Source organism: Gymnoscopelus braueri (genome assembly GCF_963280865.1).
Source record: "Gymnoscopelus braueri genome assembly, chromosome: 8".
Lineage (NCBI taxonomy): Eukaryota > Metazoa > Chordata > Actinopteri > Myctophiformes > Myctophidae > Gymnoscopelus > Gymnoscopelus braueri.
Window position 1 is genome coordinate 14,176,487 of NC_137609.1, and position 18,052 is coordinate 14,194,538.

At 42.0% G+C, this 18,052-nt stretch overlaps 1 protein-coding gene across 1 annotated transcript; it reads right to left on the reverse strand.

Annotated features, from left to right (window-relative positions):
- Positions 1 to 10,854: 10,854 nt before the first annotated feature.
- LOC308090690 (phosphopentomutase-like) lies at positions 10,855 to 12,702 on the reverse strand (the record flags this gene model as incomplete). The annotated part of the gene is made up of 1 exon (XM_080435955.1): positions 10,855 to 12,702. The coding sequence occupies one exon, from the start codon at positions 12,700 to 12,702 to the stop codon at positions 10,855 to 10,857; it is 1,848 nt and encodes a 615-aa protein (XP_080292081.1).
- Between the last annotated feature and the right edge of the window lie 5,350 nt (positions 12,703 to 18,052).

An 18,052-nucleotide genomic window follows, 5' to 3' on the forward strand; every position in this document is an offset into this window, starting at 1 on the left:
ATGGAAAAAAAAGAGGTGGAAATAAAAACAAAAACGTAGACGGCTAATTATCATATTTTTGTATTTTTTACGAAAATGGGCCACAAGAAAATAATAGTAGGACTGATCATCTGCTCTTTCTGGTTCGTTATGGTAACAAATCATATAACTGTATTCTGTTTTAACCACACAAACCCTAGCGTCCCTGACAGAACAGGGACTCCCTGTTCTGGGTCAAACATTCAGCCAAAATAGCAGATCTTCAAGCCCATAATGCGGCGCGTTGCAGCACAATGTAGAGGGGAAAAAGGAAGGGGCTTAGTATAGACCCCTGGGTGACTCCGGTCAACTAAGTAGATAGGGTTTAAGTGGTTAATACATGAATTATTTAATGTTGTATCAACTCTTACTATAAATGGATAACCTGCTAAGTTAAACTGCCTGCAATAAAAGCTTTAAAAATCTACAACTCTCTGTGAAAAGGAAACATTTAGGTCCTGCATGCTGAGGAATCTGAAATGTTTGCTCAAACCACTTAAATGAATATTTCCTCAGAGTAAAACTAGACTTACTACTAAATATATTACCTAATGTGATCCTAAACCGATGTATCCTAAACTGTATCTTCACTATAGGTCACAATGGGGTGCATTTTGATGGAAGAAAGGAAAGCATCAGGAAGTAAGTGGTTAAAAGTCAAGCGACTCCACTCACATCAGCTTTAAATAAATGTTTTAGCAGTGTAATATATGCTCTATAACTAAGAGCTGGGCTCTTAGAGGAGAATCTGATCCAGAGCCTTGCATTGGGCTCTCCAGTGAGACACGTGTTTACCCTGTTATGGCATGTCTGTGAAATGGGGCCATTCATCTTACAAACAAGCTCTTGCGCTCAGTGACCCAGATTCTGAGATTAATTTAGCGAGGTGCTGATGTATAATTTGTGTGGCAACACCGTGGATTAAAGCCGTGGAGCAACGCAAGCCTTTAGTGAGAATGTTAGGACAAAGGAGACATCAAATCCAAGGTGATAAGGTTTCTCTCCTTTCTTTTATTTGTCGACAAGGAGAATCCAGAATGGTGACTGCAAGGGTCCAGAAACGCAGCACCCTGCTACTCTCTAAACAACATGTTTATATACAGTAGATTCGAAAGAGACGCTGTTTAACAAGAGCTCCTCCTCTGTCTCTTCTCAGCCAATCGGGAGCTGAACCGTCGTGGCCGGGCGGACAGCTACTGCGCATAATATTCTAGATCACACAGTACAAGGGAGTCAATTTAGCAATATCTACTTTCAGTACAGAACCATATTTCACAATGAAGTTTTGTTATTAGATTAGTACTTTGTACAACATACACTTTAGAATGATACCAGGAATTACATTCTTATTCATCTGTAAACAATAGTTAACTTTAAAAGCTTTAATGACACAGCATCCATTCATGTGAATACGTTTTACTACTCCTGGCTTTTTACCTATATTAAACCTACACAGGCCGTAGTTAAATACTTTTGTTCATTTTAACTTCAGTATATACTTTCACCAAGAGATAATAACATCGTAGTAACATTGTATTTTAACCCAGGTTCTATCTGAACTAGTAGCTCTGTTCTTAAAACGGGGCTGTGGGAGACAATGGCTTCCACAGCCATGCTAAATAGATCCACATGGTGCCGGGCTTCAAACGAAGTGAATACAATGAGACAAAAGCTTTCTAGTCCAGGTGAAAACACATGCTTCTTTTGTTATCCAAAGTGAGGTGTTGTCTCTGTCACAGAGGCTGTCTTTACACTGTAAATGGCCAGGTATCCCCCACTCTTCACCTGTCCTGCCTTTTGGGGAACATTGGGCAGACTTCTATATTTTTAACTAATTCTGTGTACTAATTAAATAAGTGGAGTTCTGGCTCATTTTAGGTATGATTATGGCTGGACGATATACTTCAGTGCCTTATAAATACTCAAATGACTTAGATATGCTGGAGTTACCTAACCTTTCCTTTTGTAATATGAAATGGCTCTATAGTATAGAGCCATTCAATCTTTTGTTCCGAGGCTTGTGGCGTGAATGCAGGGCAGGTCAATTGGGATTTTCTTGTTTGGCCGCAGCACAAACCCATTAGTGTCACGGTTCGAGACAGGGAGGTATAGGACTCAGGTGCAGAACAACCAGGCACAGGCAGAGCAGATCGAATACCAAGGGATTTATTATCCAAAGACCAGGAACAGACACAGGAATACACGAGGAGACTAGGAATACAGAACTAGGCGCAAAGCCATAATACTAGGAAATGCAAACGCTAGGATCAATGAACACTGTGACATATATCTACGAACATTCCAGTTACTGAAAATTCAAGGGCTATAAATAGACTGGGACTAACTAGACACAGGTGAACTCAACAGGCAATCAACACTGGGATAGGCTGGGGGACTAAGAGGACACAGGTGGAAAAACTTGCAAATCACAGGACTGGTTAGACAAGACAGGTACAGATAAGGAAAACAGGAAACACCAGGAACAATACTACAAAATGAGATGCAGAATACCAAGGCAACAAACTACACAGAACTAGAAGACCTAACAAAACAGGAATACATGAGTAAAAGTCCAAAACCAATAAACACAGACAAAGTCCAAGGGCTGAGGAGCGGACCGTGACAAGTAGAGAGCCTCGATCGGGTTTCAACTGCTATATAATCTATAAAATGTGTACTCAGGTGTGTACAGTAGTCTTTTCCTTTTGCCTCCCATTTGTCTGAGATCTGACTCCTCGCCTCAAAACTCTTGATTCAGCTCATAAAACCTCCTTTATTTCTAGTATATTTCTGTACCAAATTTGATATCTTCCTTTTTTATGTATTTTGTGTGAAGAGTGAAATCTAAAGGCAATTGTGAAGAAGAATCAACATCCTTGTATTGGCAAATGCACTCGCCCCCCAAAATTGATCCTGACTGCTGTTCTAATTGATTTTTTGCTTCCCTTTGCGAACCTGTTTGCTTTGGAAATCTTTACATTGATCTTCTCCAGTTTGAATCCATCTTGTAAATGAATTTGTCTGTAGAAACAAGGCTCTCGGCGGGTGTCAGCATGGATTCTGCTGATGAGAACATACACATGCATACAAGTGACACATGCAGTACATTTACACTGCCAAGTTACATCTGTCAGAGTGCTGGAGTGTTCAGTGTGTGATTATATGTGATGCCTGCATAAGTGTGCAGAATAATGTCAGCAAGACATGTACGGTATATACACCATCGGAATGGAAAGGGTAAAATGAAATGAGAGTTGTACCATTTCCGGAGAGCAGCTGTTGTCCTGCCATACACAGGGCGGCAATTTCATGGAGGTCATGAAGGCTATGGCTAATGTTCCCCCTCAGTTTGGCCTTATACCCCTCAAAATATGATATTCCCTGAGCAATTGCAATGTTTCCATTAGCCATTGTTTTGCCTGGCCAATTACTGGCCATGTAATAAATGTCACGTGTGTGTAAAGGAGATATATGCACACGCATAATGTAAAGTAGTGCAAATGTTGTGGATAAAAAAATAGCAGATCTACAAACTCACAACGTGTCGTGATGCTGTCGTGATGTTTCTTGTAGCTTCTAGATCTGCTTTTTTCGGCAAGTGGGGCATGAATGTTGGGGAGTGTGGGTTCCTAATGCACCCTCCCCCCACACACACAAACTGTCAAGCAGATCTTCACACTGCAAGACGGAAGAAAAAACTGAAAGAATTTAAAAAGGAAATCAAGGGGGGCTTCCAGCTTCAATTGCAAGTTACGCAAGTATGCTACAGCTGAGCTCCCTTTCAGAGAGGGATGAATTGAATGAAGAGAAGAGATTAAAATGGGAGCAGAAATTGTTCACTTTTAAATGGGGAGACAGTGGGACTCGGAGTGACATGAGGTACTGCTGAGGCGGGACTTAATTATGAGTCATTAATTCCCTGTGTCTAATTTCACGTTCCCTAACTCGACTTATTACACTTTTCTTGGCTTAGGCACGCTCGTACTAAAATGACAGCACTTTGAACACAACAAGAAGGTGGTCAAGCTCATTCTTTTTTAATCATTCTCTAAGGGAGCAGAAGTGACGGTCATCACTTCCAGTTGATGCCATTAGTTTTGACATTTTCACATTTAATTTGTCAAATGCAAGGTTGGAGGTTTAGCCAGTTAATTGCCTTTAGATTTACACTTCCGTATTGTGTAAGCATGCCTGATTACATCAACATCCTGCAAGAGAAACTTTTATATTTTCACTTGCACAACCTGCAGGCAAAATAAATAACAGAGTAAAGTTTGTGTTGATTTCAACATAATTAGTTTTCGAGGACAACAACAGTTTATTTATTGTCTCCGCCAGGCTGGACGGTCTGTCTGTCTGTTTGTTTGTTTGTTTGTTTATCTGTGAACATCTAATTTACAGCACCACTGGACCGATTGGTGTGAAACTTTGCACGCAAACTCAGCCCAGGAAGATCCTCAGCCTCATGGGGGCTCTATAACAGGCCGTCCAATTGATTGATTCCTTTCCTGCTGAGGATGCTTTTCAATTTGGGGAAGGGGGTGTTTGTTATGACACTCCCTCAGAGGCCGCTTGAACATCTGGAACAGCATTTCCAGTAAATGGCCAAATGTATGATAATTTTGACATTTCACAAAAAGCAGGAATTTACAAAATTCCGTCTGCTGATTCTTGGCATTTTACAATACTGAATCTAGATCTGTATTTTCAGGCATTAAAAACACACTGTCTGTGCTGTCAGTCATGTTTGATGCCTGATAAACGTGCACCCACAGGACAGGAGTGAGCATGGCTGAGTAGTGCATGAAGTTGCCTGCTTCCACACAGCGTATATGTGTTTTTCTAAAGTAGGCGTGTCAAACAAGGTTGTTTTTAGTTTTAGTTTTACATATTTACACCTATTGTATGATTTACCCTCCAAAATATATTCACATCAAAAGCTACCACTAATGGTTCTACACACAAGTCCCTAGCCAAAACACAGTGCAAGAAGTTCCCTGACATGCGCGCACCTCCACAACTGTGGACTACTGATGCAATGCAAATCATGTCGGAGAGTTGAACTTTAACATGTCAATTGTGGAGCATTTTATGTGACTAGCCTGCTTATAAGAGAGACTCGGCTTACATCTCCAATTGAAACAACCAAATACAAAAAAGGTTTATGTACATTTAGTAAAATTCAGTTTAACTCAACATTAGATCAAGGCTTCCCTTGTGCATGCTCAGTTTCCTCAATAAGTTATTCAGAGAACTGTACTGAACATGCGTAGCTCACTGGTAGAGAGCCATAGTCACCTACTGTAGCAACCTAAGGAATACAACCTTTAAAATCACATCAAAGGTACACCATGATCAATGGTTGATAATGCAGTATGTGTTATTTGGTTGTGTGTGATGGATCTCCTATTGATATAAATATATTGAAATCGGTTTGTAGTCTGCTTAATGTCTTTCCCCCCCAACCTGGTTGAACGTAATGCATCGATGTGGTTTCATCTACAGTATTTAAACTGAAATTAACGTTAAATGTTCTGCAGCTAAAATGTATTAACAGATAATTGTCTCCGCCAGGCCGAAGGCTGTGTCTGGAGACTTTGCACACACACTCCCTGGAGGCCAGATCTGAACCTTGTTATAGCGCCACCATGAGGCCGAGGAAGCCACTATCTATATGGTAATGTGGTTCAGATCTCATTCCAATTAGCTATGACTGCCTTCCAAAGTTTGCGGGCCCTGGGTACGCTACCCGGCCTGGCGGAGACCTGTGCTCCGAGGAGTAGGCCTACACTTTTCTAGTTATTTAATTCCCATCCGAGGGAGGGAAACCTTTACACTCCCCTTTGGACCTTTTTCTTTAATGAGACAGCTAAGTGGACTTGAGTATACAGGCAGGTTTCTGGCATCCTGGCAATTAAAGCCAGAAGTGTATTCCCTATAGGGCGATGTGCCAATGTCTTTGCCAACATCTGTGTTGTTTTTATAGCCTTCAGTGGGTTAACAAGTTTGTGATGGTCTCCAGTCTCCTATTAGGAGACAACAGCGTGTACCTATAGCATTGTATTTGGCTTTTTATCTTTATCATACAACTGTCACCAATGACATGAACCAGGAGTGAAGATGTGGTATTACACGCATGTAATACCACATGGATGCTCACAGCCGTCACAGGAGAAATAGCAGGCAAACGCACACCAGTTAAACAGCAGCGTTTCTTTTTTTTTTTGGCATCTTTCGAAAGCTGCCAGAGACAGCAAATTGTGATATCAAAGGAGATTATGTTACATATAGCAGTTTTACGAAGCCGGATCTACCTGTCACCCTACCACCCACATCAAGCCTCAACAATTGCTGTCCTTTGTCAGACGAGAGGCCAGAAAATTATAGAGCAGTGCTTTTCAAAGAGGGGTCCGGGGGTTTAATATATGCTATATTAAAATCTCTTTTAATAAAAAGATAGCATAAAGATCAGTTTAACCACTTTAACCCCATTTAGATTGGCTAGTTACATGCAATCCATTGTAAACATAGAGACCAATTTCTACCGAAGCACTACTTGGCCAGGGGAGATTTCTTTCAATCTCCAACCACCACCTCCAACCACTGCAGATGTGCTGTTAGTTATATTGTACTAGCATGCTATACCATACTGACTAACTTTTTATTTGTTAAATAAGGATTGAAACTTTAAAAGAGACACAGAGGATTGTGTAGACTATTAAAGAACTGTCCATAATACAGTATAAAGAGAGCTGGCTGGCTGGTAGCCCGGACCCTATTCAAAGAAACTGTGGACTCATCATTTCTTGTTCAATTCAAAAGAGCTGGAGGATAGTTTTGGGATAACTTTGAGTAACTCTACACAATCTTCAGTAATGGACGGGACAATCCACTCTGATGGACAGAATGCTCGGGGGCAAAAGAGAAGTTCTGTGCCTAATGCAATGTGTATTTTTATATTCATACTGCTGACTTTACAGTACCAACTTCCAGCTCTATGTCTCTGTTGTTGGCTGTGTTCTTCTTCTTCTAGTTGTTCCAATAGTATCCCTGGAGGCTCAATGTGACAAGTCCTGCGGTGTCAGGAGCTCGCTGTTTCACTGAAGTCCCACAATTCACTGTGTGCTGCTGCCACGCCATGTGGGCACACGGCTGAGCAGTGCTACTGATCTCCTCTTCAATACACAGCCAGACCAAATATCAATATCCAAGAAGTGTGTAGTGAAGAAAATGACAAAAGGAGTGAGCCTGACCAAGCAAGCTTTTGTTTGAATCGCAAGTCACTCTTACATGTTGAGCAGTGTTTCATATGACATATTCTATGACTGGCCAATAAGCCAGTACAGCACAAGCAGTCAGTTAAGGGCTGTCCATAATACTTATTTATTTGAGCATCTGAGCACACTGATGTTGTCGTTATAGCTGTGGTGTAGACACTGCCATCCACTTGAGTTAAAGGGGTATAGTTTACCCCCAAAAATACTTTTTTTCTATTGATTAGTCACCCCATGTTTAGTTTTTGTCGCATTCCTAAGCCAATAATTTGATGACCAGCAGACCGGTAGGCAGCGGTTCCGGTAGGAGACACAAAGGAGACTCTTTTGTGTCTCCTGCCGGAACCGCTGCCGGTTATCAAATTATTGGTTTAGGAATGCGACAAAAACAAAAAAATGTCCATGAATTCAAGTCTCCATGGGGTGACTAATCGATAGACAAAAAGTCATTTTGGGGGTGAACTATCGGGCCATTAGTCACATCCAGCGTTTCAGTATGAGGGTGCCATCCAAATTAATTTTGATGTTTTTTGTTTGTTTTTGTTTTTACTGTAGCCCAACTGCTTAAATACCTGAGCTCTCACGGTTTAGTTTTCGTACATTTTGTCATTGAGGAAATTGCCTCTGGCAGATTTAATCATGCTTGTTACCCTATTGCGTAGCCTTTTGCTCTGTTCAAGTAGCTGAGCAGTACGGTTTTTACGATACTCAGAGTAGATGTTATCTCTGACCTTCATAGTATTCAAGATGTCCGCGTTCATTCACGGTTCTGATCGGGCTTTAACCCTGGCCTTTTTCATGCGTGCTAAACTATCTACCACAGACAGGAAGTCAGTTTTAAAGCGGGACCATACCTCCTCGACCAATGTACAACTGACTGCATTCTACAGTAGCTAGCTTCTCCAGTGAGTCGATGTAAGGCCTCACTTGAGTATTTTCTCTATGAACAAACAGATGTACTGTCTGTCTGTCTGTCTGTCTGTCTGTCTGTCTCTCTCTCTCTCTCTCTCTGGAGCAGTTAAGGGTTCAACTGAACCCCATAGACCCCTTAACAGACGACGTCACACTGGTTGCAAGCGATAAGAACCAGTATTGCCGAACGCACCCTATGTTGGGAATTGATTGCATGAAACAATCACCTGTGTGTTCAGTCTCAATGTTGGTAAACAAATAATTGGTCTATTTCATCAGTGTCTTGCTCAAGGACTCTTTGACACAAATTCAGGGGGAGCAGCGGATCGAACCAGGAACATTCCATTTCCCAAGCGACCGCTCTACCTCATGAGCCACTGCTGCTAGTACGTACAGTATATAGCGAGAGAAACACTCTGGTAGGAGTCCATCCGAGATCAGCAGGGGTACACAAGCTTCCAATAAAGCCTGAATTATTATTCCTAATTTTCATCGTACGATGGTGTCTCACCTGTTGTGAGATTATAGATTGGCAATCTTTTGGCATGCAACGCTGTCTTTTGAAATTACCGTAGGCAATTAGGCCTGTACACATGGGGGGTGTGATGATAAAAATATATATTTTGCATCAAAACTATTCATATAGTTGATTCCTCATGCAAGTTGATGCCTTTGTTCGTGGTGAAGAAGCTCAGGAAAACCTACTAAAATGATGTGACTTAATCGCGAATGTGCTGATGACACAAACAGTTAAAAAAAAATTGTCACAGAGGAAGACACAGAAAACAGAACCAGATGGAAACAGATGATTCCCCGATGGGAATTAGCCGAAAGGAAAAGAAGACTTTTCAATCGACCATTCACACAATCTGCCAACTAAAATGAAAACTGCTGCGTCTCTCAATGCAAGGGGTCAGGGAGGGCAGCGGTGCTTGAAATTGCCCCTTATAAAACCACCTAAAATGTGATCAAGTAGTTGGTCAACCCAAATGCCCTCAATTTAAACAATACAACAACACTGGCAGTGGATGTGGATAGGCGGTAAATGCTATTTAAATCAATGAACAGTGTTGCAGTGTCTCTGGTTACGGTGAGCGTAGCAGTTTTCAGTCAAAAATAAACATGAAAAGCCAATAAGCAATATAGAACAAAAACACTTTAAAATGAACTAGAATAAAAACAATAAAATAATATTGCATGTCCTTAGGCCTATATTGCACATCAAATCAATGAATGTCCACTATGCATTAAAGGAAGCAGGAATGACACTGTAGAGTTCACAGATAGGGGAGGAGGGGTGGGGTCGTCAGGCAGGGACAGTCTGCGTGGGTGGGAGAAAAGATCCTTCACTGATGAAGGAGGGAGACAGAGTGGTTGATGCTGATGTTTGTGGCATACAGATGAGTCAAGAGGAGACACTTTTGTGCAAACTCACTTTACACTTATCGGTGTGTACAAAAAAATGACATTATACTGTGGTAATTCAGATCAAGATGCAGTCCAAACAGACGAAAGTCAACAGCTGGCAGGGGATTGAGGGTGAACAGCGGCCGGCTTGTACTTGTAAAATGTACAAACTGATATTCACTTTATACTTGTTTCACTAAAGTTTAAACTATCATTGTATGGTTTATTATTTCCACAATGTGGTGGGGTATGTCACTCACACACATATTGTGTGTTATGCACAATATTGTACTGTTTCTTTTTCATTTATTTTCTTTTACATTTATTTCAAATAAATGTGACTTTCTTAAAGCTTCTCAACCGAGGTGTGTGCAACTACTGTACATACAATCCCCGAACCTCATTTGACTGCAGTGTTAATGCAAGGAAGTCTATGATGAAAAATATGAACTCGAATATATTAAACCAGTGCCCCCCTTTCTCAAATATCGCTTCCAGTGCCCCCCCAAAGTTCTCTGAACCCCTCCCTGCCTGGGGGGCTGTACCGCCCCCGTTGAGAAATACTAATCTAAAGTAACAAACTGATTATTTTAACCCGGGGGTTAAACTGTTCCTTAGCAGTGTGAACTAAATATTTTATGTATTTATTTTATGATTCACATTACATTTTGAGAGCTAATATGAACTAAATGAAAACTACATTACAACTACACTACATACTTACAAAAAAGCTGGAAAATTGTGCAAATCTTTTCAAGCCTTTTTCTCAAAATTACAGTTTGGACAAACACATGGTAGTGTCCAATTATCCCCAAGTAGTGTCCAGTTATCTCCCAAAATATCCCAAATAGTGCTGTCTTCCCAAAAACCGACAAATTCTCCGCCAAGTTGGGGGAGAATTTCTCACAATAGCTAACAAACAACATTGACTGCAGTTGGCATGTTCGAATGTGTTTTACAATGTTTTATATCCCCATTATCTCCATTATCCCCAATATCCCCATTGATAGTGGTAAAACAAGACCAGGAGACCTGGTTCTGCCAGACCCCTAGTGGTTGAAATCTGAATGGCTGGGTAGGAAAAGAGGGACAGACCGACCGACCGACAGACCGACCGACAAAGCCTCCTGTAAGCCGATCCCCTGGGTCTGGCAAATATACAGTACAAATAGTAGGCTACTTAACAAGTATTGGTACCACAACTTACTGTACTGTACTGTACATACTGTACTGTATGTTATGGTTACTCTGGCTTGGGTTGCAAATTGTTCTTTTTGGGCTGGAAGAAGTTTTCAATGATGGCCTCAACCAAGTCATCCAACTCCTTCTGCAACTGTGCCACATCACTGTTACCGGGGGCAGCACAAAGCTCTGTGTAGTATTTGATCTTTGGCTCGGTGCCACTGGTTCTCAGGGTGGCCACACCCCCATTAGAGAAGAAATATGTGATCATCTGACTGGAACTGGAGGTTGGGAGAAGCGCCTTGTTGTTGGATTGGTTGCTGTCATAGCCTGTGGTGAGGTCTCGTACAGCAGTGACGGCAAAGCGGCCACACTCAGTCGCGTAGGAACCCTTCTTGTCACCATGGTTACGGAGGCGCTCAAACAGACTGTGTATCACCTCCTGGTCATGGCAGATGAAATAGGAGTTCTTCGTGATGTGGTAGCCATACTCTTCATAGATGGCGGTTAGTTGCTGGGAGAGGCTTGTTTTTTTAGTGGCCAGATAGGAAGTCATCTCTCCTGCTATGGCTGCAGCACTCACTCCATCTTTGTCCAGTACAGAGGTAGTGCACATATATCCTATGGCCTCCTCGAAAGCAAACAGCACAGTCTTTCCCTGGTCCAGCAGGTCTTTGGCTCTGTTCCCTATCCACTTGAACCCTGTCAGTGTTTCCTCAAAGTGGAAGCCCTCCTTCAAAGCGATGGCTCGTATTATCTTGGATGAGACAGTGCTTGCCAGCATGTAGACATTTTTAATGGAAGAAGAATCTGAGTTTTGTTGTTTCCAACAGCGGAAGACCCACCAGCCCATCAATGCTCCAAACTCATCACCACTGAACACACGCCACTGTCCACCACTCTTCTCAGCAACGGCTAGACGGTCAGCGTCTGGGTCATTAGCAAGCACCACGGTAGCCCCTTCCTGCTCTGCCAGGGAAAAGGATAGAGCCAAAACACCCTCTCCTTCCTCAGGGTTGGGATATTTGACCGTTGGGAACTCGGGGTCAGGGTCCTTCTGCTCCTCTACAGCATATGGAGGATGAAGGTCGAATGCTTTGAATGCCGATTGTACAAATGTATGGCCCACCCCGTGCACAGACGTGTGCACAATCTTCACCTCTGAACCCTTGTTAATCTCCCTGTGGTGACAGTGTTTCTGGATGGCAGTGAAATATTGTGTGTGGGTGTCCTGGTAAGGGTCATGGAGCAGGGGGCTCTTCAGGGCCTTCTCTGCGTTCCAGGATTCAGGCCACGGCTCCAGGTTCTCCTCTATGGCATTGGAAATGCCTTTGTCGTGTGGGGGGATGATCTGGGCACCGTTTTCCCAGTACACTTTATATCCATTGTCCTGTTTGGGGTTGTGTGAAGCAGTAACCATGATTCCAGCACAGACACCCAGGCGGGACACTGTGAAAGGCACAAAGGGTGTAGGTACGACGGCAGAGAAGATGTGTACAGGCACCCCATGGTTGACGAAGATGGCTGCTGCCAGGTTAGCAAAATGCTTGCTGTTGCCCCCGCTTTCAGGGTGGGCCCGGGCATCATAGCCAATCACCACCCCTCGTTCCTTCAGGTTATCAAAACATTGCTCTAGGTAACGACAAAAGCCCTGTGTGGTCTGGATTATAGTGAGGTTGTTCATGCGGGATATGCCAGGGCCCATGGCTGCCCTCAGACCTGCTGTGCCAAACTCCATCCTGGAAGAGAAACATTTTCTCAGCTCTGCCACTGCCTCTTTCTTTACCAGGTTTTCTACCAGAGTCACTGTTTTTGGATTTTTGTCACATTCCAGCCACTGCTTGATGGCTTGGTCCAAGTCGATGTCACCGGTTGCGGACACACCAATTATCACCTTCCCTCTTTCCATGCTCTGTTTCTAAGACTAGCTAGTTGGAGTGAACATTGCAGGCACTGGCCACTTATACAGCAGCACAAACATCACATGGTTTATGGCCAAATATGGAGATGACTAATGTCATCATTATGAAATCACTGGCCCGAACAGGTACTGGAAATAGTCTGTAAATTACGGGCACCGAACAGGTCAGCCATTCCAAATATGGAGTGCCACAGGCTCCAGACTGAGTACTTGGAGGCCACATACTTATAAAGGTCAAGTACATATGAGTCAAAAATGTTCTTGTTCTGGTTAAATAAATTATTGTAAGAAACACACGCACGCACACACTCACGCACGGCCTATGCCAGACAGAGTACTTAATGCAGTACCCATTATCATCATTGTAAATTGTAAAAGACCAAAGGCTCGACTGGTTATCTAAACCTGAGCTAAAACCCGCTGCAATGGTGTTCAAGCAGAACTTAAACCGAGTTGTTCAACCCAAGTAGTTCACAAGATGACGGAGTACTAGAAGGTGAAAGAGAATCAGTGTGAAAGGCTCTGTAGTCGCCAAAATATCTGGGTTGTAAGGCCATAAAAACATACATGTATGTAATGTTATACAATTCACAATTTATGTTTGCCAGACCCAGGGGGTCAGGCCTACATGAGGCTTTGTCGGTCCCTCTTTCGTCCATATATGGACGAAAACGGTTCAACGTTTTCGTCCATATATGGTGCATATATGGTGCTTACATGTCCCTCTTTTTGATTGGCCAAGCTTAGCGTGACGTAGTGCTCTGTCGGCCATTAGGGGTCTGGCAGTACCAGGTCCCCTGGTTCCCTTGTTTTAGCAGGGCACTCCTTTCCAAAGTTACTTAAAAAAGTGCAAGGTTTGATTGCACATTTTATCAAGCAACAATAGGGCAAGTGGCGATGGCATTATGAGAGTAAAGACCTGGTGAAATTAAAAATAAATTTTCACACTTTTAGAGCATACCCAGGGTCATAATTAGGACATTAAAAACCAAAACATTTTAATAATACATATCTATATATACATATATATTATATAATGTTGTGATCCATAAATTGGCAATACCCGATGTATCAAATATGCAAAACAAATTGACCAATTTATTTTTACATCTAGTCAAAAAGGCCTAATGAGCAACCCGATTTCAAAGAATTAGAGCCCATTTCTTAGGGTGGGCTTTACAGGATTATAGCGTCTTTCTCCAAAGCGCTTTACGATGTGTTTCACATTCACCCATTCATCGACGGCAGAGGAAACCATGCAGCTCATCAGGAGCAGTTAGGGCTTCAGTGTCTTGCTCAAGGACACTTTCAGCACGCAGACAGTAGGAGCCGGGGATCAAACCTGGAAGCTTCCGATTCCAAGCTCTACGTCCTGAGCCACTGTTTCCCCATAATCAAATATAGATGAGGGTCGAGTGAGAAGGATTTCCATGATATAGGATTGAAATTCATTCAAGAATCAGGCACAGGAGGAGAAAGAGGGAGGGGGAGGGGGACTAGGTACTTGCCAATAATATAATAATGGGATCCTTGTTATGTCAACTAGGATGTGCATGAATAAGAAATCATTACATTACTTAAAGTACTCTGTGGTTGTCTACCCATTCACCCTGCTTCCTAGTGTGTAAGTACCTTTTCAAAGTGGCATGGCAATGTGACTGACATTCAGAAGTTATTCAGTTTGTTTGACATGAAATACATAATTTTAACTTTATCCACATTTAATATTTCAATTTGGTAGGGAGTGTCAGCTCGCAAACCTTATTTACCATGTTAATAAATGTTTTAAAACACAGGTTGCATACTGTTTCAAATCCATTTTTTCTAGATGTCAACCTCTGTGGCGGTGAATAGTTCACACGATGACTAGAATAGCCATCAATGACACGTCTATGTCATAGACATGACATGTCTATGTCATGTCTCTGGTACACTTTTTCTCTAATCTCTTGGAATAGAAGATCATCCACCGAAGGAGCTGTGCAGAGGTTATTGAGATTTCTGAATTTATGACGGCAAATTGCTGTGCTGCAAAATCATCCAGGAGGAGAATATGACTGCAAACTCAATGTAATGACACTTACTCGTCTCCCCCCACAGTGGGGAGAAAGAAATGGGCCACTAGGAATGAATATATTGATTCCCCACTGAGTCATAGAGATCAAGTTGACAAAAATATGTTTTGGTTGAAGAACCAGGTTGGTGGCAGAATCTAGGTCACGGCATGTAGGTTTACATTTTGCTAGCCTAGGATGGCTCAGGGTAGAAGCAATTAAAAATGGGATTGGCTTTCAAAATAGTCAAAGGGGCTCTGCCCTAAATGCCCTCAATACCCTCATATCTGACTAACTACATCACAAAAGTGAGCGACACCCACAGCCACAATACTAGAGGGAGCGACAACAACGATCTGGTACCACCCACCTATAACGAACATGGGTACATTTTTGGCCCGAATGTATGACTGTACCCTGTGCTGTTTACATTTCTGTCTAATAAAGTAATCTAGCTAATCTAGCTAAAGTAATGTAGCAAATTACATAATTGGGATTACTCAGCAAAGGACTCTCAAGCAATTTCTTCAAGCGCTCGTAATTTGATGCTTTTTCACTGAAAGCATCAGTATGAGTTCATCATGTGAAGGGTTTTGAAAATGCAGCATGGCCTAAAGGTATTATTTTAACGTCATGTGTGTCTTTCTTTGCTATGCATGTTCTATAGACTCACTTCCGGTTCTCTCACTTCAAAACAGTTTTTTTCATAAAGAACGGTAAACGTTTTTTTGCTGTTATTCAGTGAAGCAGATCTGATTGGTATTAAAAGTGAAAACAGTCATACAAGTAATAACAGATAAACAATGTATTTGAGTACAGTTAATTCATGTTTATATTCATGAAGTTGTGCCTGTGAATATTACAAATGTCTCAATTCATTGATGCATTGCAGGTATGTACTCAAAATATTAAATAAAGGTTTATAATTGTGAAACAGTCAGCCTTGAGCCCATATTTATAATTGCAATGTGTTTCATCAGTGACCTACAGTATGAAGTGGTGAATATCAAACAACTGGAAAGATATAAATTAGTAGGCTAATTTAAAAGTTGATAATGCACTGAAGTGGATGTTTATCTTTTCATTGCAACTTCAGAGTACACCAGAGTGACAAATAGAGCTGCCCTTCATTCACTTTATAAAAGTCAGTGTGGCCCTCTGGAAAAGAAATGTTGCCCACCAGCTGCCTTAGATGATCAGGCAGAGGCTCTGCCACTACTGCTACTGCATCAACACCCTTTGGCAACTGATCAAACTTGCAGGAGTGAAGAACCGGGACTCCCTCTTTCATTGGTGTGTTGCCCAGGTTGTGCCTAAACCTTAACCTTTAAGTTCACAAAAACTATGCCCAAACCTAACCTTAACCTTAACCTCACAAACACTATGCCTATAACCCTAACCTTAACCCTAACCCTAACCTCACAGAAATTATGCCCAAATCTCACCTGAAAACCACGTCGACCTGGGTGAATCACCAGGAAAAGAGTCTCATGTGAAGAACCAGGGCTTTTAAATGCTGAGTAGATGAAACACAGGTGTACAGGCAGCTCCACATGAGGGTAATTGAACGCCACGCCCAGGCAGACACACACACGCCCACACACAAGACAGACCAGACACATAAGGGAAAACAGTAGGAAAGTGTGTGTGTGTGTGTGTGTGTGTGTGTGTGTGTGTGTGTGTGTGTGTGTGTGTGTGTGTGTGTGTGTGTGTGTGTGTGTGTGTGTGTGTGTGTGTGTGTGTGTGTGTGTGTGTGTGTGCATGCGTGCCCGTGTGTGTGTGTGTGTGTGTGTGCGTGCACGTGCGTACGCGTGTGTGTGTGTGTGTGTGTGTGTGTGTGTGTGTGTGTGTGTTAGCAAGATCATTTGAGAAAGAATAGGCTGATTTATTTTCTTAAAACATGGAAGGACTCATCATTTCACTATCTTTTCTTTTCATTGAATATTCCTGCACCTACTGAGAATAGCCGATGGTACCTGTACTTGGATCGTGACAGCCAAAGTACCATTTCCTATTCATTCATACCCCTTGCAGTTGCATAACCTCCTTGAGCATGCATAATTTAATTGGCACTACTATACAACATCATCATTGAATATGATTTGTATGCATCCATATTCAAACATGCTGAAAAGAATACCAATATACAGAGAAATCCGCGGGCGGACAAGAAATCATGGAATCAATCATGGAATCACCGCGATCATGGAATCCTGGGGGGTCTTTTTACACGGCACACCCAGTCAACTCGCGGCACACCGGTTGAAAAACACTGATCTAAATGCATACCATACTGAAAAAAAACAAAAAAAAACAGTAATACGATTTATTGTTGATGGTGTGCACTTCTATGTTGATATGTCAGATAATTCTGAGTAACAAACTGGGGTTAGGGAAAACATGTCTGAGCCCCTGAACACTGATTTAGAGTGCTGTTTTATAAAACAAATTATTTGTGACTTACTATCAATTGCAGCATCAGTCTACTACATGCATGTCAAAGTTAAGAAACTTGGCAGTCATTGGCAGTTGACAGCTTGGAATTTTGGTTACTAAGCATTGAGCACAGCACAAAAAAGTCTAGACCAACAATGATGCAGTATTGATCTTGTCATAATGACCAATAATTCGTCAGCTGAAGCCACTGTGTCTGTGACTGTCTCACATTAAACCAGTGTTAAAGGCAGGGGCAGAAATCAAACAGGCTAAAACACTTTACAATGTTCAAAATGTGTCTGCGACAGTAAATTGGCTGCAGATATTTGGTGCTCAGACAATTGCGACAATTTAATTATGTGAAAATGGTATCGTGTATCAAAACCCTGTATGACGGTCATTGTCACATGAGACATTTGTGCATTTGTGTGATAGTTGGTGGGAATAAATCACATTTCTGCAACAAACAGTGATTTGTTGCATTTGTGGCAACCCCTATGGGTGGAAGTGAAATCACTTTTGGCTCTGCGTTGCTTAGTGGTCCCTCAATATTTGCCAAAAAAAATTGGGCAGATCGGACACTGTTCATAATTTGTGGCACATTTTTCAAAACGTGCACTTCCCGCAAATTTTGGAAGCCAATCGTAGCCAATCAGAAATCATCCCTGCGATTTTACTCATATGGATATGAAGCATCAACTGACGGTGAAAAAGTAGCCTACTAATTTAACCAAAGAGTACGTAAATACATACATTTTCTCCAAACACAGACGTTATCAAATGTAACTCAAGGTACAACGCACTGAACGCAGGTGCAAAAACGTAATCCTCGTCCCCCCCTGGCTGAG